Source organism: Pteronotus mesoamericanus, unplaced genomic scaffold (genome assembly GCF_021234165.1).
Source record: "Pteronotus mesoamericanus isolate MK-2021 breed Mesoamerican mustached bat unplaced genomic scaffold, CSHL_Meso_final contig_180, whole genome shotgun sequence".
Classification (NCBI taxonomy): domain Eukaryota; kingdom Metazoa; phylum Chordata; class Mammalia; order Chiroptera; family Mormoopidae; genus Pteronotus; species Pteronotus mesoamericanus.
The window spans coordinates 5,407,461-5,435,405 of record NW_026555076.1 but is presented as its reverse complement, the minus strand read 5'-3'; the positions used below and the strand labels follow the sequence as shown (position 1 = coordinate 5,435,405).

At 34.7% G+C, this 27,945-nt stretch overlaps 2 protein-coding genes across 2 annotated transcripts; both read right to left on the bottom strand.

Annotated features, from left to right (window-relative positions):
• Positions 1-3,286: 3,286 nt before the first annotated feature.
• On the bottom strand, positions 3,287-4,260 carry LOC129065511 (developmental pluripotency-associated protein 2-like). Its single transcript, XM_054566745.1, is given in 2 exon segments — positions 3,287-3,903; positions 3,906-4,260. Coding segments are annotated over 2 exon segments (972 nt in total).
• A 14,096-nt stretch (positions 4,261-18,356) lies between these two features.
• On the bottom strand, positions 18,357-18,614 carry LOC129065510 (40S ribosomal protein S27-like). The gene has a single exon (XM_054566744.1). The coding sequence runs from the start codon at positions 18,606-18,608 to the stop codon at positions 18,357-18,359; it is 252 nt and encodes an 83-aa protein (XP_054422719.1). The 5' UTR covers positions 18,609-18,614.
• Positions 18,615-27,945: the final 9,331 nt, after the last annotated feature.

Sequence of the window (27,945 nt, the reverse complement as noted above, 5' to 3'; positions counted from 1 at the left end):
AGAAATAAAATATATGAAAGAAAAAAATCTGACTAGTAAAGATAGTAGAACAACCATTATAAATCTAGTATCGAAACAACTAAAATGGCAATAAGTACATACCTATCAATAATTACTTTAAATGTAAATTGACTAAGTAATCGACTGAAAAAATATAGAGTGACTGAATGAATAAAAACACAAGACTCTTACATATGCTGCCTGCATGAGACTCCATATTGAAAGGCACACACAGGCTGAAAGTAAAGGGATGGAAAAAATATTTCATGAAAATGGAAACAACCAAAAAAAGAAGCTGGGATAGCCATGCTTATATTAGACAATACAGAATTTAAACAAAGTCTGTAACAAGAGACAAAGAAGTAATCAACAATTCTATTTCTAAGTGCTTACGTGAAGAAAACAAAACATTAATTTCAAAAGATGTGCATCCCTATATTCACTGCAGCATTCTTTATAATAACCAAGAAATGGAAGCAAACTAGGTGATCATCAATAGGTGAATGGATAAAGAAGTGAGGGTTGGGCTGTGGGAGTATGGGCAAAAAGGTGAAGGGGATTAAGAGGTACAAACTTATAGATGATATGCCATGGAGATTTAAAGTACAGCATAGGGGATACACTCAATACTATCACAATAACTTTGTATGGTGACAGATGGATAGTGGACTTTTTATGGTGATCACTTTGTAAGGCATATAAATGTGAAATCTCATTATATTAAACACCTGAAACTAATATAATATTGTATATCAACTATACTTTTTAAAAAATAACCCAAGAATGAAAAAAGAATTGGCATAAATGTATGTAACTAATTCAATAATAATGTCTAAATGTAACTAAAATTCAGCCAATCATATAAATCAATTTGATTTTTCTTTAAAAGTGTATCAAATGTTATAGTGTCTAAAGATCCATTTAACATTTTAAAACTTTTCCATAATGTATTTTATATATACATCATTGTAATATACTAAGATGCATTTAAATAAAAAGCAATTATTCTCAAGTTTCATTAATTTCAAGTTATTTTTTAAGGTTTATTTAATTTTAGGGAGAGAGGAAGGGAGGGAGAAAAAAAGGGAGAGAAATATCAATATGTAGCTGACTCTCGAGTGTTCTGTTCTGGAGATCTGGCCCTCAAACCAGGCATGTGCCTTGACTGGGGATCGAACCAGTGACCCTTTGGTTTGCAGGCCAAAACTCAATCCACTGAGGCATACCAGCCAAGGCAAATTTCAAGTTTTTATTCCACATACTATCACCTTCTCTATTTTTTCTCATTTATACACATGAAGAAATTAACTTGAAGTCATGGAAAATTGATACAAAGTTATAATATGAGGAAGCTGTAAGCAAAGAATAATTTACATAGCCAATAAATGAGTTAAATTGCCTAATTCTAAATGAAACCCACAGAATTAGGTCAAAACAGAGCATGTTAAAATTTTCATGGAGGAAGATCTTATAATAACTTCTAGTTACTTTGCATTTTCTGTGATCCCAGTCATTTCTGAAGACAATGTGTGAATTTGATTATTAGGAATTTAGATTGTGATAAGTAGAGATCCCATTAGGTACATGGAGAGACTGAACCAATGGATCCAGTTAAGAACAATGATGACCAATTTTCCACATATCTGAATCATAATGTGCATTATTTCTGGGAATAGTATGACTGATAATAAACACCATGGTGGTTGAGTTTATGAATCTTGGAGTTAGTCACACTTGGTTTTTAGAGCCAACACAACTTTCAAATTTTATAATTTTACAAATTCTATATCCTGTGTCAACCACTCAGCTCCCTACATTTGGAACTTAGTATTGATTTTTAATCTCTTCCCAGGATTTGTGATATAAAATCAGTCTGTAATCCCTGCCTTCTTCATTAGAAATGTCTCTTATATTTTTTTCCTCCTATAATTTTTTTTTCTATTAACACACAAGTCAAGGCTCTTGTCTTCATAAATCTAGATTACTTAAGTCCCCAGTCTGTCTCCATGTGGTATATTTTGTCCTTGGCCCCAGTTCTTCATTCCATCTCTGAATCACAATGATACTGGAACACTCTTCACCACCTCATGCTGTGGTATTACTAGAATAGGCTAAGTATATTTTCCCACCTCACTGATGTTGAACTTGGTCATTGACTTGCTTTGGCCAATAGAATGTGAATGAAAGAGACAATAACTAGTTTTACGCTGAGGCTTTGAAAGTCAGCAGGTGTTTCTGCTTGTGCTTGCTTCATTGACTCAAGAAATGTCCCTGGTCCCAGAATGAGACACTGTGGGGCAGACCTAAACCCAACATGTGGTCTATAGCAAGCCTAGACAGTTTGCAACCTGAATCCAAAGTGATTCAGAAGATCCGCCAAGCTATGAAGCAGAACCTATAAATGTTTATTGCTGTGAACCACTGATGTTTTGAGGCTCATTGTTGTATAACAAAAGCTGACTAATACTCTGCCTTTAAGCTCTCTTTCCTCTCTTTAACAGAATGTGCCTCTGCCAATTTTGACCTCCTATAATACTATTGGAACTTTCCCTTTAACCGCAAATGTTTTATTGTTCCCAATCACCTAATGAAAAAAATCCAAACATTTTAACCAGATGTTCACACTTGGCTACTACTTACCTTTCCTGAAAAATCTTCAAATATACCTAAAAAGAAACTATTTATCTCAGCATACCAATGGATTCATTGTTCCAAAAATTTTTGTGGTTTATTTCTTAGGTTACCCTGTAGCTCATTACTCGCCTCATTTCTTAAAGTACTCTTTCTATTCTCTCTCTTGAGTGATAAATACTTGAAAATTTAAAAATACGTATAATTAATAGTTGATTCCTGTGCAGAATATCAAAGGCATTCTCTTTAACCTTATGGTAGGATTACGCTGTTGATCTCAATACAGGGACAAAGTGACAATGGTATTATCTGCCCTTCACTCCTGAAATTCTATAAGATGCCAATGCTGAATGACCTTTTAATGTGGTTTAAAAAGCTTCCACCTACATTGTACTTTAGGCTGCTCCAAATAGACACTAGTGGTTTACCTGTGTTTACCATGTTACCTATATGTTTAAAAGACAATTGCTTTAAGAGCCAGGAACCTTAAACAACACACTAGATCAAATGGATTTAATTGATATCTTCAGAACATTTCACCCCAAAACAGCAAAATATATATACTTTTCAAGTGCACATGGAATTTTTTTTTCTTTTTTCTTTTCTTTTCTTTCTTTTTTTTTTTTTTAGCTGTGAGCATTCCACCATTTATTCTTTATTGCAGACATGATCCATCCAAAAGGAATGATGTGGGTGTGTTCAAACGAGGTTTCTTCTTCTTCTTCATTTTGATTAGTCTTTCCATCATCCTTTTATTCCTCTTAACACATTCTGAGCATAACATATTGTCTTCCAGGTCTGAGGATGGGAAAGTGCAGGCCAGTAACAGGAGAAGAGAGATCATCTTCTTGGGAGTGCCAGGCACCCAGGCCTGACAAGCATGGAACTGCAGACTAACCCACCTCTCTTTGTCTGCCAGCAGAGGTCTGCCATGGACCACACACCACCTGACACCAGATGTTTGCAGCAGAAAGTTCTCAGTAGGAACAGGAATGGGACATGAATTCACAGCCTTAGGCTGCACTGCTCTTGCAGCAATTCTTGACCATGCTGCCATCATGGCCTCCTGAGCTGAAGTTATCACTTCAACTGTATTGGTCCATTTCTCTTTCTTACTCATCTTACAAGTTTTATTACTCCTTGTTCTCTTGGTCACCATCTTCCATTTCCTTGAACAGGACTGCAGTGTGGCCTCCTGTGGTGCTTCAGTAATATTCTGTTTTTCTTCAGAGTAAGCATGTTCCTTCAGCCTCATATAAATCTCTATTTTCTTCCTTCAGTAGTCAAATTAATTTGTTGGCACCAGTTCCACAAAGTATCATGACACACTTTATTAATTGAAGGCAAAATGGTTGGCAAGAGAAAAATTGGTTTGGGGTAATCTTTGAATTGTTCATTCATTTGAGGAAAATAAACTGCGTTGTTTGTCCTAGGCATCCTCAGGTTGGCTCCTGAGGTTGAAGAAATGCTTGGTTCCATTTGATGCTCTTCATTATGTTCCTCATTAACTGGAACCAATGTGAGAATCACACTTTCTTCATCTAATTTATCTTCAAAGAAATCCTGGAAAGGGAAAGGTCCATCTCCGATTCTCATCTTTTCACTGTTATCCAAAATTGACCTTGTCATTTCCAGGACCTCAGAGGAAGGCACAGCCAGCAGTGTTGAGAACACTTGCAGTTTATTCTTTTTAACCTCCTGGAATGTGTTCTAAAATAGGCTACATATTAGGACACAAAACAAATTTCAATAAATTTAAGAATACAGAAATCATATCAAGCATCCTCTATGACCACAATGCATGAAACTAGAAATCAACTACAAGAATACTGAAAAGCACACAAAAACATGGACGCTAAATAACACATTATTAAATAATGAATGGGTTAAAAATGAGCTCAAGGAAGAAATCAAAAGATACCTTGAAACAAGTGAAAATGAGGGCACAACAATCCAAAATCTGTGGGACACTGGGAAAGCAATCCAAAGAGTGAAGTTCATGGCATTTACAAGCTTATCTCAAAAAACAAGTAAAAGCTCAAATAAACAATCTAACTTCACACTTAAAGGAGCTTGAAAATGAACAACAAACAAAACCCAACATGAGTAGAAGGAAGGAAATAAAAAAGATCAGCGTAGGAATAAATGAAATAGAATCTAAAAAACAATACAAAAGATCAATGAATCCAAGAGCTTGTTCTTTGAAAAGATAAACAAGGTTGACAATCTCTTAACCGGACTCATTAAGAAAAAAAAGATAAAAGACCTAAGTCAATTAAATCATAAAAGAAAGGGGAGAGATAACTACTGACCCCAAAGAAATAAAAGTATTATAGGAAAATATTATGAACAATTATATGCCAACAAACTGGACAACCTGGATGAAATGGATAGAATTTCTAGAAACATACAATCTTCCAGAAATAAATCAGGAAGGCAGAGAATCTGAATAGACAGATTGCATCTGATGAAACTGAAGCAGTAATCAAAAAATTCCCAGCAAGCAAAAGCCCTGGACCAGATGGCTTCACAGGTGATTTTTACCAAACATTCTGAAAACTAAAACTTCTTCTCAATCTAGTTCATAAAATTCAAGAGGAGGGAAGAGTTCCAAACTCATTTTATCCTAATTCCAAAACCAGATAAAGACACTACAAAGAAAGAAAATTATAAGTCAGTATTCTGATGAACATAGGTGCTAAAGTTCTCAACAAAACATTAGCAAACCGAATACAGCAATGCATCAAAAGATCATACACCATGATCAAGTGGGATTTATTCTGGGAATACAAGTTTGGTACAACATTTCCAAATCCATAAATGTGATTCACCACATAAACAAAATAAAGTATAAAAACCACATGATCATATCAATAGATGCAGAAAAGCATTTGATAAAATCAAATTCCCATTTAGGATCAAAACTCTCAGCACTGTGGGAATAGTGGGAACATACATAAACAAAATACAAGCTATATATGACAAACCCACTGCCTGCATCACAATCAACAGGCAAAAACTACAAGCATTCTCCTTACTATCATGAACAAGATGGGGATGTCCACTTTCACCTCTCATATTCAACACAGTACTAGCCACAGCAATCAGACAAGAAGAAGAAACAAAATGCATCCCAATTGGAAAGGAAGAGGAAAGCTGTCTTTTGCAGATGACATGATAATGAACATAGAGAACCCAAAGATTCCACCAAGAAACTATTGAAGCTGATAAATGAATTCAGCAAAGTAGCAGGATACAAAATTATTATCCAGTTATCAGCTGCATTTTTATATGCTAATGATGAACTAAGAGAAAGAGAAATTAAGAAAACAATCCCATTCACAATTGTTTCAAAAAGAATAAAATGCTTAGGAATAAACCTAACCAAGTATGTAAAAAAACCTGTACTTGGTAAGTTATGAGACACTGAAGAAAGAAATTGATATAGATACAAATAAGTGGAAGCACATACTGCATTCATGGACAGGAAGAATGAACATATTTAAAATGTCCATACTACCCAAATCAATGTATACCTTCAACACAATTCCTATCAAGATTCCAATGTCATATTTCATAGAACTGGAACAAATATTTCAAAAATTTATATAGAATCACAAATGGCCCTACACTAACAGTAATACTGAGAAAGAAGAATGAACTTTGAGGAATCATCCTACTTAGTATCAAACTATACTACATGGCCATAGTAATCAAAACAGCCTGGTATTGGCATACAAACAGACACACAGATCAATGGAAATGAATAGAGAACACAGAAATAAACCTACAACTTTATAGGCAATATTTGACAGAGGAAGCAAGCACATACAATGGGCTAAAGAGAGTTTATTATATAAATGATGCTGGAAAAATTGGACAGGTAAGAACAGAAAAATAAAACTAGACCACCTTCTTATACCACACACAAGAATAAGTTCAAAATAGATAAAAAATTTAAATGTTAGGCAAGAAACCATAAAAATCCTAGAAGAAAACAGGCAGCAAAATTTTGGGCATTGTCCATAGAAAATTTTTATTGGATATATCTCCAGTATAGGCAAGGGAGCCAGGCAAGGGAAGCAAAAGAAAATAATTTAACAAATGGGACTATATCAAACTATAATGGTTTTGCATAGCAAGGAAATCATCAGCAAAAAGAAACACACAACCCACAGAATGGGAGAATATAGTTGCTAATATATCTGATAAGGGGTTAATATTGAAAACATTAAGTACTTACAAAACTCAACACCAAAAATAATCCAAATTAAAAAATGGGCAAAGAACTTGAATAGACACATCTCCAAAGAGGACATACACATGGTCAATAGACATATGAAAGGATGCTCAGCATCACTAGTCATCAGAGAAAGGCAAATTAAAACTACAATGAGATACCATCTCACATCTGTCAGAATGGTTACCATCAATAAATCAATAAAAATCAAGTGCTGGCCAGGATGTGGAGAAAAGGGAACCCTTTTGCACTATTTGTGGGAATGCAGACTGGTGCAGCCAATGTGAAAAGCAGTATGGAGACACCTCAAAAAATTAAAAATGGAACTGCCTTTTGACCCAGAACTCTCACTTCCGGGAATATATCTAAAAGACCCCAAAGCACTGATTCAAAGAATGTAAGTACCCCTATGTTCACTGTAACATTATTTGTAATTGCTAAGATATGAAAGCCACCCAAGTGTCCATCAACATATGAGTGCGTAAAACAACTATGGGACATTTACACAATAAAATTCTACTCGGCCATAGACCGAAGAAAATTTTACCCTTTGCAGAATTATGGATAGACCTGGAGAACATTATGCTAAATGAAATAAGTTTGTCAGAGAGACATATATCATATAATTTCACTCATATGTGGAATCTAATGATCAAACTGAACTAACAAGGAAAATAGACTCAGATGAAGAGCAGATGACAGGTACTGGGGCTGGGGAGGTTCGGGGGTGGAGGGATTGAGCAAAAAGGAGAAAGAACTCATGGACATGGACAACAGTGTGGTGATTGCTGGGGGGGAGTGGAGGATGGGGAGACTAAATGGGAATGGAAAAAATACAATAAAGATTAAATCAAAAGAAAAAGAAAAAATTAATCATCCAAAAAGATAAAAGGCAATTGCATGATATGCATCTCATGTGTAAACAGAAGACAGAAGATGAAGACGGCTCATTTTCCCTTAGTCTTAATGATAATTAGTATGATATCTTTTGCCCCTGTTTTGATTTACAGCTATAATTATAAGTATTTTTGTTGTTGTTTCTAAGTGTTTCAACCTATTCTTGAGACTCTCAGGCCAGCCTGATACTTGCTACATACCATCATTGCTTCCTGCCAAATCAAAGAGATGTGACAACTGCTCCAGCTAAGAATATTCTCTGTTGTTTTCCCCTTATTGGCATGACTCCTTTCATGTGCTATCTTTTATATAAATTTGCTGTTTAAATTGATATATTTAAATGCCTTAGTTAAACACTAAACCCTAAAGAGTTGAATTAGTCCTCTGTAACTCCAAAACCAAAATGGTATCCTACATATTGTAGATGAACTATTAGATGACAGAAAGAACAGGATTACATCCATAAAGACACAAGTGCCAAATATAATTCTAGCAATTGGCAGCTATGGTAGTACAAGTTAGTATAACTCTCTACACCTTAATTAATCAAATTAAAAGGGTAGAAAATGGGAGAAGTGGGTGTGTAGGTACTAATACCTAACGCATTTGGAACAGAGTATTTGCTTAATAGCTCTTAGTTATCAATCTCACTTCACTGACCTAAAACTCTAAAACATATGAAGGTTTCTACATGAAAAGTCTGGTCCATTCTGGGAGTCCCCATACCTACCACTTTCCTCCAAATCATTATTACAATTTTAGGATGTTTATCATTTTCCATGACTGTTTTCACCAGAATTTCAATATACCATTGCTATCTCCACCAAATCCCAATCAGAAATCAAAGTACTCAGACCCAATTTGTCCCTAGAAATGCAGAACAGATACTCCAGGCCCCATAGCACAGAGCTATGCTATGTACCTTCCAGAGGGCAAAGTATTGGTTAAATTGGGAGAAAAAATGAATGGGAAATGAGCCTACCATTTTTGTTTGATTTTAATTTAGATGTTCTTTCCTAGCGTAGATCAAAATTGACAGAAGTTCTATTTTATCTAACTAGGTAACAGCCTGAAAAGCTGAATTTAGGTAAGGCTGCTTTAAGAATGCTCTGTCAAATTTCAAAGCTCTGAAATTCATACAATGATGCCACAGTAGAGGTTTGATAGCTCAGACCCCTGCTAGGCACTCAATAAATATCTGACAACAATTGATTAAACCACAGATGCAGTTCAGTGATTAAGTTCCACACACCTCTTATGCTGTATCAGTAACAAACAGCTGTTCACTTACTTTATCAAAAACCACCAACTTCAGCATCAATATGATGACCATAGAAATAACATGTCATTGCCTGAAAACTTCATGTTAGGTTTTTGGTTTAAACATGGAGTCTGACTAGTAGTCTCTGATCCAAATTTTTCAGCTTCTCCCTGGATACCCGGAAAGGAAAGGAGAAGATAATTTTTAATATAATAATGTTAAAATCAACTAACTAAATGCACTGCCAAAAATAAAGAGAAACTTTAAGGAAAAAAAACATAAAGTTACATTGACAAAGCTAATTAATTAACCATGTTTTCTGCTCTAGTCTGTGAAACAAAGGGAACGTCTTGCTTTGTTCTTGAAAATAGGTAGAAAGTATCACTCCTAGTCTCAGGCGCACAGGACCTGTTAAAGGCTGACAGAAAAGCACTTCTTGCCCCGCAAAACAAGTCTCACAGTAAATAACGAGCATTAGCAATCTACCATAGCTAATGGGCCATGAGTGAGTAATCTCTTTGTGACACAGGTGTGTAAAACCTGGTGAAAGTAGCGGATGCAGCACTGAGTTAAACTGTCCAACACTCTCATATTCACTGCTATGGGTTTGCTTGTGTCCGCTCACCCCAAGATTCATATGTTCAGAAATGAACCTTATTTGAAAATACCTCATGACAGACATGTTTAGTTAAGATAAGGTCTTATTGGAATAGGGTGGGCCCTTAATCTAATAGGCTTGGTGTTCTGATAAAAGGAGGAAATTTGGAAACAGACACCTACACAGAGAAAAATGCCACATGAAGTTTGAAGTTATGCAGCCACAAGCCAAAGAATTACCCAGAAGCTAGAAAGCGGGCCTCGAATGACCCTGCCAATATCTTAATATCAGACTTTTAGCTTCCACTTCCAGATTTGTGAAACAGTAAAATTCTGGTTTTTTGAGCTCCTCAGCTTGCAATACTTTGTTACAGAAGCTCTAGCATACTAATCTACTCACACAATGAACAAGATAGAAATAGACCACTGATGGAGGCATTTGGACCCTATGGTATAGTGAAAGTAAATATACCAACAAACAAACCCAAACGCAGCTCACCTACTGATTAGGTTAATACAATCAACCGTAGTAATGGGTTGAGAAGTAGTGTACCCATTTCCAGCCATAATTTTTTCCTGAGATTCTACTGTTTTACACATATTGTCCAGCATTCAATAAAATGTTATGAGACATATAGAAAAGTAACAAAAAACAGCTGTGAAGGAATAAAAGTTTATAAAACTAGATGAAAGATCATATCAGAACTATCAAAAAACTTTAATAACTATTAATACTTAAATAATGTAATGGAAAAAGGAGGGTAAAATCCATAAACAGATGAGAAATTTCAGAAGAGAAATAAATATAGGTTTTTGAGAAAAAGAAGTCAAATGAAAATATTTGATTTCAAATGGAAACATAGATTTCTTTATTCTATGGGGGAAAAAAACCCTTCAGAGAATAAAGAAATCTATGAACAGTCCTATTATAAAACTGGATATAACAAAAGTAAAACATTATGAAATTTAAGACATATCAATAGAAATTATCCAAACTGAAATACTTAAAAAAATAAAAAGAACATCCAAGACCTGGGGAAATATCAAAGCCCTAAGGTATATGTATGTTTGAAATCTAGGAAAGAGAAGAGAGAGAAAATAAAGCAGGAGAAAATATATGAGGATATAATGGCTGAGAAACTTCTAAATTAAGAAATGTTAAAAATCTACAGATTGAAGAACCTCCTAGCACCCCAAAAATCATAAATACATGAATACAAAGAAAACATATCTGAGCACATCATGATCAAATTACTGTAAACTAAAATAAAGAGAAAATCTTAATGACCAACAGAAGAAAGGGAAGATGACAGAAGGGAAGGGAAAGAAGAAAAGAGAAAGGGAGGGGAGGGAAGGGAAGGGAAGAGGAAAAATATGAGTGACAGAAAATAAAGAAAGAATAAAAAAGATGCACCTAATAATAGGAATAGACACGTTCCTTTCCATTGTACATGAAACTTTCATCAATATGAACAATAATCTGAACCATAAATAAATCTATTGCGATGTTCAAGGGTTGAAATCATACTAAGTTATGTGAACTACAACTAAATACTGTAAAGATAACTGATATATCTCCAAACAGTTGGAAATTAATTAACATAATTCCCAATAACCCATAAAGCAAAGAACAAATCTCAACAGAGTTTAGAGCATTATGCTGAGTGAAATAAGCCAGGGTGTGAAAGACAAATATCGTATGACCTCACATATAAGTGAAACTTAACAAACAAAACAATCAAGCAAGGAAAATATAACCAACAACATTGAAAGAGAAAAGAAACCAACATAATCAAGAGGGAAGCGGGGGGCAGGGAAAGGGAAGGGAAGGGTCAGGTCAGGGACCATGTATAAAGGCACCATGGACAAAACCAAAGTGGGAAGGGACTGAGGGAAGGAGTGGGCAGGAGAAAGTGGTGGCAGGAAATGGAGACAAATGCATTTGAACAATTATTTATATATATATACATACACACATACACACACACACACACATTGAATTATATTTCATTCAATGAAAACGCTATATTGAAAAATATGTGAGATGTACCAAAACCACTGTTTTGAGGGATATTTATCCATTAAATATTTATGTTAGAAACTTAGACCTTAAATCAATGATATGTTTCCACTTAACAAAAATAAGAGGAAAGAAAACAGGAAATAAAACCAGAAATAGGCAGAAGGAAGTATATAATGAGAAAAAATAATGAAATAAAAAAGAAGAAATATAATAAAAAAATCAGTGGAACCTAAGTTTATCCTTTTAATAAACCACTAAAATTGATAGATCTCTATTCAAATGATTTTTTTTAAAATGACTAGTATTGGGAATGAAAGGCAAGATATCACTACTGATCCTGTGGATATTAAAGAGAAAGTAAGAAAATACTGTGTATAAATTTATGCCACCAAATTCAACAGCTTAGATGGTATAGTGAGTGATTAACACAAACAAATAAAGCAAAATAAATAAGAAATGTGGCTGAGATTCTTGTAATATCCCAGTATTTATTCTTTCCTTCTATTGGAAAAATAGCCCAAATTATTTACCCCTCCTTATAGCCCTGCCATTCACCATGTAATTTTGTAGTATCCTCCCTTCCTTACTCTGGAGCCAGCCATGTGACAGGAAATTTTAGTCCAAATAACCGAGAACTATGTAAAGATACAGTCATGTCCAAAAGTCCATATATTACATGTCTTTTACCTGGAAATTTCTACCACATAAACCTGAAAAATCTTTACTTTTTCTTTATGTCTCAGGTGAAATATTAATTTCTATGGAAAATCTTCTTTGCCTCTCAACTATAAATATCAGGTCTCTGTATTAATTCCCTATTTATTACACACTTCATAGCTTCGAACAACATTCAGTTCTGGATGTCAGAAATCCAAAGTCATTTTCAATGAGTTAAAATGCAAGTGTCAGCTTTGATTTTAACTCAAAATGTCAGGTGATTTCTAGGACAGGTTCTAAGGAACAATCTGTTCCCTTGCTTTTTCCAGTTTCTAGAAGCTACCTGCATGCCTTATGTCATGACTCCATCCTCCTTTCATTTTAACTGTTTGCTTCCATGGCCGCATCTACTAGTAACTCTGATCTCCTCTTCTTATAAGTGCCCTTACGATTACATCAGACCTACTGGGGTAATCCAGGACAATTTCTTCATCTCAAGATTTGTAATCATCTCTACAAAGTCCACTTTGCCATAAAAGGTAACAATCATAGGTTCTAAGGATTAAGGTGTAGACATCCTTAGGGGACCATTATTCATCCTCCCATAGCCCCCATTATATGCTCCAATATATACCCTGTAAAGTATTTTCATAATCAAAAACATGTTAGTATTTGCAGAATCAAACTTATTTATAATAACTTGTTTAATATTTACTTTTTCCTCTTGGATCTATTCTTTATGAGTACATAGAGAAATATATATGCCCAGCATATAAAAGAAAGTGGGTATTTTTTGACAACTATTGACCTCTATATTTTGAAGTCCTGAAAATATTTTCAAATGACAAAAATAAACATTTTTAGTACATTTTAGGAAACCTGTGTTCTTAGACAACTGATGCCCCTTTCAAACTTGCAGATTTGTTCCTACCTTTTGAAGCCAGTCTCAGAACCTAGGTCGGGAGAGCCATGTCAAACCTAAACATGACAAAGAGAATGTGCAAGTTATCAGAGATGATTTTAAGTTGGGAGTGATTTTTAGTTTACTAAGGGAGGCTAAAGTGTCCCGGGTTGCAGCCTTAAGCAGTAGCTTTTAATTCATAGAAGTTTATGGGAGCAAGGGTAAAGGCCAAGAGCCTAGAAATAGGAACAGAATATCATAGAATGCTCTGGAACCATGCTTTTAAACTACTCTCAATGGAGAAATAGTTTCAACATTTTTAAATTACTAACGTCATAGCTAAAGAGCTTTACAAAATATAACAATTACTAAAAAAATGAAATATGCATGAAAGAAAAGTCCAAATTCCACTGACACAGGGTAAAAGAATTGCAAAAAAAAAAACCCATACATGTTCATTGACTGTTCAAAAGTGGTAATGTTGTTACTCTCTTACTTTTCTGTCATTTCAAACTGTACATTAACAAAAAGTTGTGAGTGAAATGGCTATTTTCTATGTTAAATCTCTTTACATTTTGATGAATACTGTGCATAATAATACTTAAAGTATTTAATGTGAAAAATGAGCTTCCTTCTTGCTTGTTAGTTTATCTAAACTGAATGATATTGATGACTTGCATGGGATAATACATATCTACATGGTGTTTATACTTTGTTTTACTAAAATAAGTAGAAAAACTAGTCTCAGAAAGGTTTGTGGAATTAAATGTAAGATGAAATTTAAAGTGGTTTCAGTCAACTTCAGATTGTTCATTTTTAACTTTTATCCAAAACAAAGTATTATGCTGTTTTTCAAAATTCATATTCAATTAATTATTCATCAGTAGCAATTACAATTTATTTGGTAAAAATTATGATTAAATTTAAATTATTTTATGATTAAAAGAAAAATCCCAGATTCCTAGATTGCCTAAATTTGAATTTTATTCTGTATTATCATGTTTATATTATAATAGTGAGCAGATAACCTCAAGTCCTCCCATCAGCCAGAAACACAATTCTGGTAAAATACAGAAATATAGAACACAGGTGAGAACCAATCATTTCTATAAAACAGTAAGCTTTATATTTCTGTGTTTATGTCTGGCTAATGGCTGAAATTTTAGACTTGTAACCATAAACTCTGTATTTGTGTCTGTTTATATATGTATGCATGTATGTATATATATATATATATATATATATATATATATATATATATATATATATATATATGTTTGTTCTATGAAGTGAATTGTACCATAAGGAAGTAATTAAAGTAAAATGAAGTCATACGGGTGGAGCCCTAATCTAATAGGGATGATGTCCTTATATGAAGGAAAAGAGACACTAGATTTTGTTTTCTCTGTCTCCCTCTACCTCCCTGCCCCCACCAAGGCCATGCACGTGTAGAAGAAAGACCATGTGAGAGGCAGCCATCTGAAAACCACCAAGAGAGCTCTTATCAGAACATGGCCATGCTGGCTCCTTGATGTTAGACTTGCAGCATCCAGACTGTGAGAAAATAAATTTCTGTTGTTTAAGCCACACAGTCTGTGGCATTTTGTTATGCCAACCAGAATAGACTACTACTCATATTTTGATACTCTGAAGTAGGGTACTGTTGTAAAAATGTGGAAATGTGGAAATTTCAGAACTAAGTGATAAGTAGCTACCAGCAGAGTTTTGTGGTGCATGCTAGAAATAGATAGGTCATCCTGAAGGTACTGTTAATAGAAATATGAATGTTAAATGCGATTTTGGTATGATCTCAGATGAAAATGAGAAACAGTTCATTAGAAAGTGCAGAAAAGCAATCATTGTTAGAAAGTGGCAAAGAGCACGGCCATATTTTGTTCTAGTGTTTTCTGGAGGGTAGAAATTTGAAAGTGATGGATTTGGATATTTAGCTGAAGAAATTTCTAAGTAAAATATTGGAGAGGATTGGTTACCCCTTACCACTTACAGTGAAATGAAAGAGGAGATATAAATTGAAGGAATTGTTAAACAAAAAGGAACCCAAATTAAAGATTTGAAAAATTCTCAAACTATCCATACTGCAAAAATTGAGGAAGCAGGTTCTGAAGGGAACACTAAGGATATAGCTGAGCAACCATTTGATAAAGAAATCATGGGTGCAATTTATGGATTTATTCAACCATCTCAGCAGAAACCGGGATTAGAAATGGGATTATACCAGCAAAAACTAAATGGGAACAGAGAGAATAAGAGAATGAAGGAAAGCTGTCGGATTGCTGGAATTCTACAGGACAGGACCAAGAATCTATCAAGTTGTGATATGGATGCATTATCTTTCAAGAAAAGAAAAGAAAAGAGCCTCCTAGGTTTCAGTAGGCCAGGCTGCCCCAGTAAAGAGCCACAGAAGCAAAAAGCCATGCAGGCAGGATTGCTAGAAAGAACTACAAAGAGTATTGTGTTCTGTCAGCCTGAGCAGACTCATACAGTATCTATGTATGTTGCAAGTAAAGTATGTATGTACAATATTTCCTACTTCTGGAAGGTATTGCCAAGTTAAATTATTAAATTCAAGGCGTTCTCTTCTGATTGGCTTAGAGATAAGTATACATTTATATTAGTTGGCCATTCCTAAAATTGTCAGGAATTAAGTCTAAAACCATCATTTTTTTTTTTCCTATTTGAATATGTTCTTCCTAAACCTACACATTTTACTGATTGAGTAAGCTTGCATTCCATCTATTAGATGATTAAGATTATAAAGAAAGGCCCTGACTGGCGTAGCTCAGTTGGTGAGGCATCGTGACACAAAGCAAAATGTCACCCGACTGATTCCCGGTCAGGGCACATGCCTGGGTTTGGGTTTGGGTTTTGGTCCCCAGTAGGGGCATGCAGGAGAGGCAACCAATCAATGTTTCTATCTCACATTTGTTGTATTGATGTTTCTTTCCCTCTCTTTCTCCCTGCCTTCCCCCTTCTCTCTCTAAAAAAAAAAATTATAAAAATGTAAATTTATGATTAATCAGTTGAATCATTTTGACAAACTTTTATTTCAACAGTAATTATTTTTTTATGGTATGTCATTTTGAAGATGTACTCTCCAAGATATTTTGGTAACAAAAATCTTAGATTTCTGTTAGATTAATTGATGACTATTCTTGAGATACCTAAATCACTTCTAAGTAAGATAAAATATTGACATATAAACTAGTAGGCCTTATTTTTCCAGTTCTGTGTATTTAGACTTGTTTAGAAATGTTTTCACTTTTGGCCAAACTAACAAAATTGTATTATAAAGATAGAAATGGTTATAAAAATTTGGAAAATGTATATTCTTAAGCTCTATTACACAATTCAAATTTATAACAGATGGTTCACAATTAATCACTTTATAGTTTTCTCTGTAAAATAAATGTTAATATAGTAAAGTATATAATTAATATGTTAATGAGATGCTACTAGAAGAAATAGTGGCAGAGAAAAACAATTTTCTATACAAGGCAAAGAAAAACAAAAATTTTTAAGGGAAACGAGAGTAGTTTTGTCCCAATCTGAAATATTTAGTTGTTCCATTTGAGAAAAAAGAAAATGTAGGAGGAAACCTGAATGAGTATAGAAGGATATAAAGTTCCACAGAGAAGCAATTTTATTTGGTGTGCTCAGAGCTATCAAATCTTTTATGGGTTTATTTACAATAATTTTATGAAAAGTGTTTTGTATAAATTTGTACACTGATGCAAAATTAGAATCTGTTTTTCTCTCTGTTACAATAACAAATTTTCTTGAATTATTGGTCTGCTCTTAATAAGAGGTCATACAAGGTGTATTGTTACCTTCTGAACAATCTTCCTTGAAGGCAAAAATTTTGTCATCTCAGAATTGTTTTTGTGCTTTATTTTGACATGACCTTAATTACTTAAGAAAATAAGCTTTTCCCACTTTGTGCCATGATTCTTTACAATCATCTTTAGTACATTTTAAAACCTTTTATTGTCACTGATATTTGATTGACTTCATTGTGCGTGTTTCAAAACAAGCAAATTTTCTCACCAGTTTCACTATTTTTAGTGAACTTTCATCAGCTCTTTTGCCTTTGAAAATTATCAATAGTAAGTTAATCATGACTATTTTAAAGTCTTGCGTGCTCTCTACATAGTTCTTTTTTGTTTTATGCTTCCCTGAAAATACTTGCAAATGAGCTACAGACCTGAATGAAAAAAGACCCCTCAGAGACCCTCAGAAAATGACTTTCCCAAGTACCTTGGGGCATAGATTTCAGATGGCATTGCTTAAATAACAGATCATACCATTGGACCAAGTCAAGGTTTTTCAGAATTCTAGTGTAGAAGCAGATGGGTTCATAACACTGTTAACCTCAAACAACCAAAACAAGAATTAATTACGTAAGAATGAATGAAATGAAGAATGATTATGGTTTTTGCTTGGAGTATTGTTGATACCTTAGTATCCTATTTTTTGCATGTAAAGAATTTCTTTCTTTTTCTCTTATGTTCTCTGTAAATCCTAATGATCTAGTTGACTATGTTCTTGTAAACAGAAATGAACCATTTATCCTTGTCTCTCTAGTGGATCACTCCAGATTTTGGAAACACTTACTGATTAAATATTCTGATTTCATGTTGATATAATTTTTGCTTAAGTTCAGTAAGAATCTGCCTTCCTTTATTATCAAAACATAATTGGAAACACTGGTTTTGACTGAACTGTCATATTTGAAAATGATGCATTCAGTCAGATATGACCAGATACTTTTAAGAAGCTCAAAAAGTCCTGTTGAAAAACCTAGTGAGATACCTAGCTTACAGATCTCCTAGACTTACAGTTGAATAAGGAAGGGAATTCCCTTGAAGGCACAGGAAACAGGATATTTAGAAGAGAAAAATTCATCCAAATCTATAGGTACTGCAAGTGAAATGTGATAGTGAGCTCTTGACTTGGTTTCCAAGCTTCAAGGTATTCTTTGACATTATCTTTGATCAAAGGAGAAATAACTAAGGGGAGAAATTTTGTATTTCAATTGAAAATATGGCTGAGTCATGCAGGTTACCATATTCTGGTCATTTTTTTAAATGTACTCCAACATGTTTTTATTGGGACTTTGATTCAGGTGCCTTTAGTCCTGCTTTGTTCTGAAGGAGCATCCTTCTTTAAGCTTTGCTTTTTCTCCTGTAAGCTGACAGACAGTGGAGCAGCCAACACACAAAACTACCTTTTGCTCATGGATAAAGATGGCAGTGATTTTATAGTATCTTGGGCATTTCACACTCATGAAGTAGGAATTGGGGCTCTGCACCACACTCTTTGTCTTGTGTTCCCTCTTCTCCTCCATTGGAGAGGGATGAAGGAGAACCTTAGCAAGAGACATGTTGTCATGGGCAGGTCATCACCACTGGAAAGGCTATTCTGACCTCATTAATTGTTTTTGAGCTATCTTGTGTTACTTTGAAAATTATAAGTAATTGATGGACATAAAAAAATCAATTTTTTTATCTACATGTAAATTGGACTAGATCTTTTCATATGGCATGTACTGTCAACCCTTATAACGTTTCAATTTTATTTTATTTTATTTTTAGTTTCCTTCAATACATGGTTCTACCTCAACTAACATTTCCAATTTTTTCTTTCTTTCCTAACTTGGTATTACCAAGAGCTAAAACCTAACTGACTAAATTTTTATCTGAACTTTAGGTTGCCCTGTAGTAAGCCATTTCCCTCAACATCTAAAGAAGCACTGTAAGCTAAATTCTGGAGACTTGAAGAAACTATTCATGAGTCAGATTTATCCCTGGACAATCTGTTGTCAGGATAATCAGGAAGTCTGATGAAATGTTCAGGTCATGCAGAGATAACTGGACAACATCACCAGAAACATCAATATTTTATTATCACCAAGAAATTTAACTGTTTGTGCTACAAAACGGAAAGATTTTTACCTATCAACCTCTTGGACTTCACTGTTTGGTTTCCCATCCAGGGTTCAACTTCTGGTTCTTCACTTTAATACAACCTTTCACATTAATCACCCTCTTTTTTATTTCTAACATTCCTCTTGTAAGATGCCTGAACCTAAGACTACTGACTTTAGCCACAACCTCTCAAAAGATGGTTTAATTAACTATACAGAACAATGCCAACAAGAGTCCTAAGGAGCTTATTTCTCAGAACCTGCTTTGCCTGCTCTGGTTTATGATCATTTCTGAGTTGTTCAGGGGTGAATAATTTAATTCACCCCTCAGTTTGTCTTGAGCAAATGGGAGAACCAACGATGTTAAACATGACCTAAGTCCCGTGCTCCTGGAAACTGTGACAGTTAAAATTTTTCAGCTGATCATTTTGTGTTCTGTAAAACAACTCACTACAAAGAACCACCCTCTCTCACATGATTTAAGTAAGAGTCCAAGATGCCCCCCACCTGTTTAGCTATGACAAGGCTAGACACAGATCAAATTCCCCGTCTTTGCCTAATCCATAATTAGCTGAACTATATGTATTCACTGACCAAGCTGGAAAACATACCTGTTAAGTTACTTGAGTAAATTTTAGTTCAGTTTTTTTTCCTCCCTTCAGAACACACGGCATTGAACTTGACCTATGCCTACCCTAATCCAGCACTGGAATATAGGCTAATCCTTTAACGGCCCCTCTGAGGAATCAAGAATCAGTGGATCTCAAGGTAAAACATTTTTGACAAGAGTCTGATGACACCACCACTCATTACCCACTCCTCATTCAGTTCTTTTTAGACTTGTTAAACATTCTTGTTTAATTTTTTTTTCTGCCTGACATTGGAGACTTGTACATCATGTGGTAAGAAGGTTCTTTCTTTTGCAAGAGTCTCCCTCTTTCTATTGCAACAGTGTCCTTCCTTCTATTTCAATTGTTTGTTTAATAAAGCTTCTTTTCATGTAAGCTTAGATTTTTTTTTCACTCTACCATTCTGCAACATTTAGAAAAGTTTTCTCTCTTCCTAATAAAATAGATCAGTGAAGAATGTTTTCTCATCTGGAATTCAGGAGTAAAGGTAAGTGATATACATGCCCTTTCCTGATTTCATACAATATTATTAAGCCATAAATTTAAAATCAGGCTTAATTAAACCACAAAATGATGTAGAAATAAAAATACATTAAAAACAAAGCATATTTTTTCTAATTTATATAATTTTTGAATTATACTTCTTTTTTAAAGATTTTATTAATTTATTTTTAGAGAGAGGGGAAGGGAGGGAGAACGAGAAGGAGAGAAACATTAGTGTATGGTTGCCTCTTGAGTCCCCCTTACTGAGGACCTGGTCTGCAACCCAGACATGTGCCCTGACTGGGAATCGATTCAGTGACCATTTGGTTCACAGGCCAGCACTCAATCCACTGTGCCACACCAGCCAGGGCATGAGTTATACTTTACAAACTAACTTTAAAATACCACATGTTGAAAAATAAAATATCACATGTTGAATCATGACCTCCTACACATAAACATCTCACTCTACATCAACTTACTCTACAAGATTTACCCAAACTGGTCCACACGTGCTCAATGAAGTAAATCCACTAATCACATGCTTGTACACAGTAGGTTGTCAAATTACTCTAAAATATTCCAAACCCTGTTTTTCAATTTTTGTAGTTAGCTTTCCATGGACCAATAACAAACACTTTGCAGGCCATCCCTGCAGGCCAATAGCACTCACTATGAACTCATAGGCCTTAGGGTTTGCTTTTAAGGCAGCACCTGATAATTTTGTCATTATTGCAATAGTGGCTGGATTTTGAACTAAGGTTTCTTATTGTTCAACTGAGAAAGCTCTCCTATTCTCTTTTATGAATTATGGAGTCTTCAATAAGACAAGCCATTAGTAGATAAGATATCCACATGAAGGTTGGACATTAAAATCTTCCTAGTTTCAATGATGACTAAATGAAATTACTAGTCATAGACTTTAACTATCCAGTTTTAAAATATTTGTTTTCTAAGTTATTTTATAGAGAAAAATAAATATGTACCTTGTGTCTTTGAAGATCAGTGGATGAATTCCTACCTCACTCTAAGTTAGATTTGTTACTAAAGTCTTTCTTTGCAGTGTTTCTTATTGTGTTTTAATGTGATATTTAAGTTCACTGGATAATATCTCATTGATGTTTTTCTTCAACATCCCAAAAATATAATCAACTGATAAGAAATTAATCAAAATATCAAAGATAAAAAGTTTACTGCATAATCAACTTAGAAAATCCTAATATCTTATCTTCAATATTAAATTTTTATTATTTCATTTCTTAAGGGTAGGTTCAAGCATTTTAACATGCTCAATATATGTGGCTGTTATACTAACAAATTTACTTGAAATAAGTGATGTTATTTAGTGTGTGTACACAGCATTTAACATATACAAGAATTTCAAAGTGATGTTAGCATATTGTCCAGAACAGAGAGGGTATATTAACATGGAAAAGCAGATTGTTGAACTCCCTGCCCACATTTTCACCACACAACAGATTTGGCGGCCACAATGGGACTGAATTAATATTTTTACTATTTCTTGGCAAAATCAAAGTTAAAAAGCATTTCAATGTTCACAAAATATTCGCTGCGAGTCAAGCTGTGTGTAGATTAAAGTACTCAAACCATTTCACAGAGTAACCCCTCTTCTTCTCAATTCTCCTTGCACAGCCACAGTCATAAAAACCAAGGCTGCAAACTAAAGAGTAAGTAATGAAAAAATCTCCTATCCGGTATCATGAGTCCCTCATTGATAAACAGGATGGATGGTTAGAGTCATGAACTACAACTGTCTCATATCTACATTGTGCATTAGCCAAGAATTTATTCATAGTCTGCATATTTAGTTTCATTCAACTGTTTAGCAAAACATCTGCAGCAGCTACAACATAGTAATAATTCTTCTTTCATTAATACATAATTAATATTATGCATCACCTTAAAATATCATTCCATAAAAGATTTTTGGCAATAACTTCTTCTGCTTTCTCTTAGATAGCAATATTTGTCATTAATATTACAGTTGACTATACAGTTTTCTAAGCTGTTTTTGCTATAAAGAGTAAAACTTTAAATGCCTCTCCTACATTTTATCTCTTCTGTACCTACAGTAACAATATTAATCAATTTTAATGCATGGGAATCATTTTATGCATGTTGAAAAATCTCCCTTAGTTTACTCAATCAAGAATAAAAGAATCAATGGCTTTAAAATAGCATCCTGTGTACACAGAAACCCCAGGTGGAATGACAATTTCCAATTTATTGTTTCAATTTATTGCCCTCTTTTCTTTTTATCTCGTCTGACCTCTTCTTCCTTTTTCTCATCTCCCCTCTTCCCTTCCTCTTTCTCTTCTCTTCCCTTTCTCTGCCATCTTAGTCCTTTTGTTGATAGTGACAAAGTGGGCAATTTCCCTTACTTATGTGGTCCAAGAGAAAGGAATATTTGTCAGGGTACAAGAGAGAAGCTTCACAAGGAAGCAGAGAGAACACATCCATTAATCCCTCAAGAACTAATCCTGTCAGATATGTATGCCCCCGTTTGACAAGACTTTATAACAGAAAAGGAACTTGGGAACAATGGTAAATTAATCTCCAGTCATATATAATTCAATTTTTTTAGATATTTATAAATGTGCTTCTGATATGCGCTTTTCTTTTCCTGCTGCATATGTGAAATCATGACACTTGCAGATTGATGTGTCCCAGCATATACAAATTTGCATTCCTTATTCACTGCCGGAGACCAGTTCACTCTTTGTTTATGATGTTATTTTTGGTTGTACTATTTATGTTACTCTTTTCATCAATTTTTATGCTTCATTGAACCACATTTTAGTCATGGGTCTATTTTTGAGAATTGGGGATATAATGCCACACAAGCATAGAAACAGAATTACAAATTTAATAATGTTAACAACAGCATGAAAATGGCATGAAAATATATTAGGTGAGACAAACTGTATCTTATTAGCAAAATATTTACAGACAAACAAACCAATGTGGTCCTTTGAAAGACATGTATGACTTTAGAGGTCCTAATTATCATAACTGTATAAGTAATGGAATTTCTATGCACATCAAAATTAAGCTGACATTTCAGATTCGTTTAAGGCTTTAAACTAAATAGTTTTATGAATTTAGAATTTTTTCTTCAAACTGGCAAACTACCTCCAACATGGCCATGAACCATTGTATAAAATCACTCTGGCTGTCAAAGCATCATGTCTCTTTTCCCATTTCTTGTCTTCAAATTCATTATAAATTGCCTTTTTTTGCCTTTTTCTTCTGAAATATTATATGTATACATGCATGCACACACATATAATAATTAGAAAGTATATTAGACTGACCCCTGTGTTTTGGCCTCATCATAATTTAAAGCAATTAGTAAAGAGCATAGGAGCATAAAAACTCACTTGACCTTAGAGTGCTTATTTATGAGAAACCAGAGAAAAGACAACAGTGGCTTTCCTTGTCCCCAGCTTACATCTCCTCCACAAGACATGTAATGACTGCATCCTTACTCAAGAGGGTTGCTGTGTTATCTCAAGAGCGCAAAGAATCTGAAGAAGGGAGACTAGTACTAAAGAAAGAATTATTGCTGATCACAGCAATAATGGTATTGTATCTCCATTTAGAAAAACAGCCTTCTAGAAAGACCCAAAATTCACCTCCCTGACACACACTAAATATTATGATGAGGAAGCACATATGTTTACATTTAAAAACTATTTTAATTATGTCAACAAATATTTGGCAAATTAATTTTATTGCAAAAATAATTATTCACTACCTTTGCACAAATAAACGGATTACTTTAAATTAACTTCAATATTCTTTGTCTTACTTGAGAAATAAGAATACTAATATTTACATTTCTTTCTGAGGATATGCAGAGTGGGGCAAAGTAGGTTTATTGTTGTAAGTGAAACACAGAGTTTATTTTTGTATTAATATTTATTAATTATTATATTATTTTCCATCCGAACAACTGTAAACCTACTTCTGTCCCACTCTGTATTCAAAAGATCAAGTGGGAAAATTTGATCTTTAAAATTAAATTGAAACCATAAAGAAACTTCTTAAATACAAAATTTTGACATAGATCTGTTCAAATAATTAAATATTTATCAATGCTGATAGATTTAACCTTAATGACAAAGCATTCCTAAGAAAAATCTGCTTTTTACTCATGGTCAGGTACGTTTCTACAAGGTATTAGCATAAAGATACTGCCAAAGATATTGTTTCATTATACCTAATATCAGTCATAAGCCTTTTAGTGTGTTTTCATTTTGTGCCGGCTTTAAAAGTAAATTTTCATCCAGCTCTCCCAACACCATTTGTTGAAGAGGCTGTTATTGCTCCATTTTATGCTTCTGCCCCCTTTGTCGAATATTAGATGTCCATAGAGACCTGGGCTTATTTCTGGGCTTTCTATTCTGTTCCACTGGTCTATGGGTCTGTTCTTGTGCCAGTACCAGATTGTTTTGAGTATAGTGGCTTTGTAGTAGAGTTTGATGTCCGGTATTGTGATCCCTCCTACTTTGTGTTTCTTTCTCAGAATTGCTGCGGCTATTCGAGGTCGTTTATGGTTCCATATAAATTTTTGAAATGTCTGTTCTATTTCTGTGAAATACGTCATTGGTATCTTAATAGGGATTGCGTTGAATCTATAAATTGCTTTTGGTAGTATGGACATTTTAAGGATATTAATTCTTCCAATCCATGTGCACGGTATATGCTTCCATTTATTTGTGTCTTCCTTAATTTCTTTTTTCAATGTTGTATAGTTTTCTGCATACAGGTCTTTTGTGTCTTTGGTTAAATTTATCCCTAGGTACTTTCTCTTTTTTCGTGCTATATCGAATGGTACATTTTTCCTGATTTCTTCTTCTTCTATTGCATTGCTGGTGTACAAAAACGCCTTTGATTTCTGAATGTTGACTTTGTATCCTGCTGTTTTGCCAAATTCACTTATTAGGTGGAGGAGTTTTTTGGTAGAGTCTACAGGGTTCTCTATGTACACTATCATGTCATCTGCAAACAATGATAGTTTTACTTCCTCCTTTCCTATTTGGATGCCTTTTATCTCTTTCTCTTGTCTGACCGCTGTGGCTAGGACTTCCAATATGATGTTGAAAAGAAGCGGTGAGAGTGGACATCCTTGTCGTGTTCCCGATCTTAGTGGGAAAGCTTTCAGTTTTTGCCCGTTGAGTATGATATTGGCTGTAGGTTTTTCATATATGGCCTTTATTACGTTGAGGAATGCCCCATTGATTCCCAGTTTGCTGAGTGTTTGGATCATAAATGGGTGCTGTACCTTGTCAAATGCTTTTTCTGCATCTATCGAGATGATCATGTGGTTTTTGTCTTTTCTTTGATTTATGTGGTGTAGCACGTTTACTGATTTGCGTATATTGAACCGTCCCTGCATCCCTGGGATGAATCCCACTTGATCGTGATGGATAATCTTTTGAATGTATTGCTGGATGCGGTTTGCCAATATTTTGTGGAGGATTTTAGCATCTATGTTCATCAGCGAAATTGGCCTGTAGTTTTCTTTCTTTGTAGGGTCTTTATCTGGTTTTGGGATCAGGGTGATGCTGGCCTCATAGAAGGAGTCTGGCAGTCTTCCCTCCTCTTGGATTTTTTGGAATAGTCTGAGAAGGACAGGGGTTAGCTCTTCCTTAAATGTTTTGTAAAATTCTCCTGGGAAACCGTCTGGCCCTGGGCTTTTGTGTGCTGGGAGTTTCTTGATGACTGCTTCAATTTCCCCAACTGTTATCGGTCTGTTCAAGCTTTCTGTTTCTTCCTCCTTCAGTGTTGGAAGATTATACTTTTCTAAAAATTTGTCCATTTCATCAAGATTTTCAAATTTCTTGGCATATAATTGCTCATAATAGTTTCTGATAATCATTTGTATTTCTGTGGTATCAGTTGTTATTTCTCCTCTTTCATTTCTGATATTATTAATTTGGGTCCTCTCCCTTTTTGTCTTGATGAGTCTGCTTAAAGGCTTGTCAACTTTATGAATCTTTTCAAAGAACCAGCTTCTGGATTGGTTGATCCTCTGAATTGCTACATGCAAAAAATTGAAATTGGATCATCAGCTGACACCATACACAAAAATAAACTCAAGATGGGTAAAAGACTTAAATATAAGTCGCAACACCATCAAAGTCTTCGAGAAGAACATTGGCAGGAAACTCTCAGATATCCCACGCAGCAATTTTTTCACTGATATGTCTCCTAAAGCAAGGGACATAAAAAAAAGAATAAACAAGTGGGACCTCATCAAAATAAGAAGCTTCTGCACGACTAAAGAAAACATCAGCCAACTGAAAAGGGAGCCAACCGTTTGGGAAAATATATTTGCTAATGATACATCAGATAGAGGTTTGATCTCCAAGATATACAAAGAACTCACTCGACTTGACTCCAAGAAGACAAACGATCCAATCAAAAAATGGGCAAAGGGCCTGGGCAGATGCTTTTCTAAGGAGGAGATACAGAGGGCCCAGAGGCATTTGAAAGGATGCTCTGCATCACTAGCCATCAGAGAAATGCAGATCAAAACCACCATGAGGTACCACCTCACACCGGTCAGAATGGCCATCATAAACAGATCCACAAACAACAGGTGCTGGCGAGGCTGTGTAGAAAAGGGAACCCTAGTCCACTGTTGGTGGGAATGCAGACTGGTGCAGCCACTGTGGAAAGCAGTGTGGAATTTCCTCAGAAAGCTGAAAGTGGAACTGCCTTTTGATCCAGCGATTCCCCTGCTGGGACTATACCCTGAGAACACCAAAACGCCAATACCAAAGAACCTACGCACCCCAATGTTCATAGCAGCACAATTTACAATAGCCAAGTGTTGGAAGCAACCTAAATGCCCATCAGTAGATGACTGGATCAAATAGTCATGGTACATATACACAATGGAATACTACGCAGCAGAAAGAAAAAAAGAAGTACTAAACTTTACGACAGCATGGATGGAACTGGAGAGCATCATGCTAAGCGAAATAAGCCAAGGGGCGAAAGACAAATACCATATGATCTCACCTATAAGCGGAACCTAACCAACAATGCAAAGAAGCAAGGAAAATATGACCAGCAACACTGAAAGGAAAAGAAATCAACAGAGACAAGAGGGAAGGGGGGCAGGTAAAGGGAAGGGAAGGGGAAAGTCAAGGAACATATAGCAAGGACTCATGGACAAAACCAAAGGGGAAGAGCTGAGGGAGGGAAGGTGGGATGGGGCAAGGGAAAGAGGTGGGGGGAAGGCAGAGACAAATGTACTTAAAAAGTAAATAAATTAATTTAAAAAAAAAGAGTAAAAAAAAAAGTGAATTTTCTAGTCTCTCTTTTATTTTGACGGAACTAAGAATTCTCAATTCTATTATGATGTCAAGATTGTGTCATTTGTATTAAAAGTTAGCCATTATGACAATGTATTTCACGTATCTAAGAAGAAAGTCACATTTAAGACCTCTTGGCTATTATTTTGAAGATCTAGAGGATTCCTAAGACAGTCAAACCAAAAAGCAGATGATCTGAAAAGGTAAATAATTTGGGGAATATAAAGAAAGAATAAAAAGGCAGAATCTGTTAAATAAGGACAACTGTAAAATGTATACTTTGACAAATAGACTCTGACAAAAAGAATGAAATATATACATATATCTTAAAAC

Bases quoted from the DNA above. Each gene is read 5' to 3' on its own strand.
- LOC129065510 (XM_054566744.1), bottom strand. From the start codon at position 18,608: ATGTCTCTTGCTAAGGTTCTCCTTCATCCCTCTCCAATGGAGGAGAAG.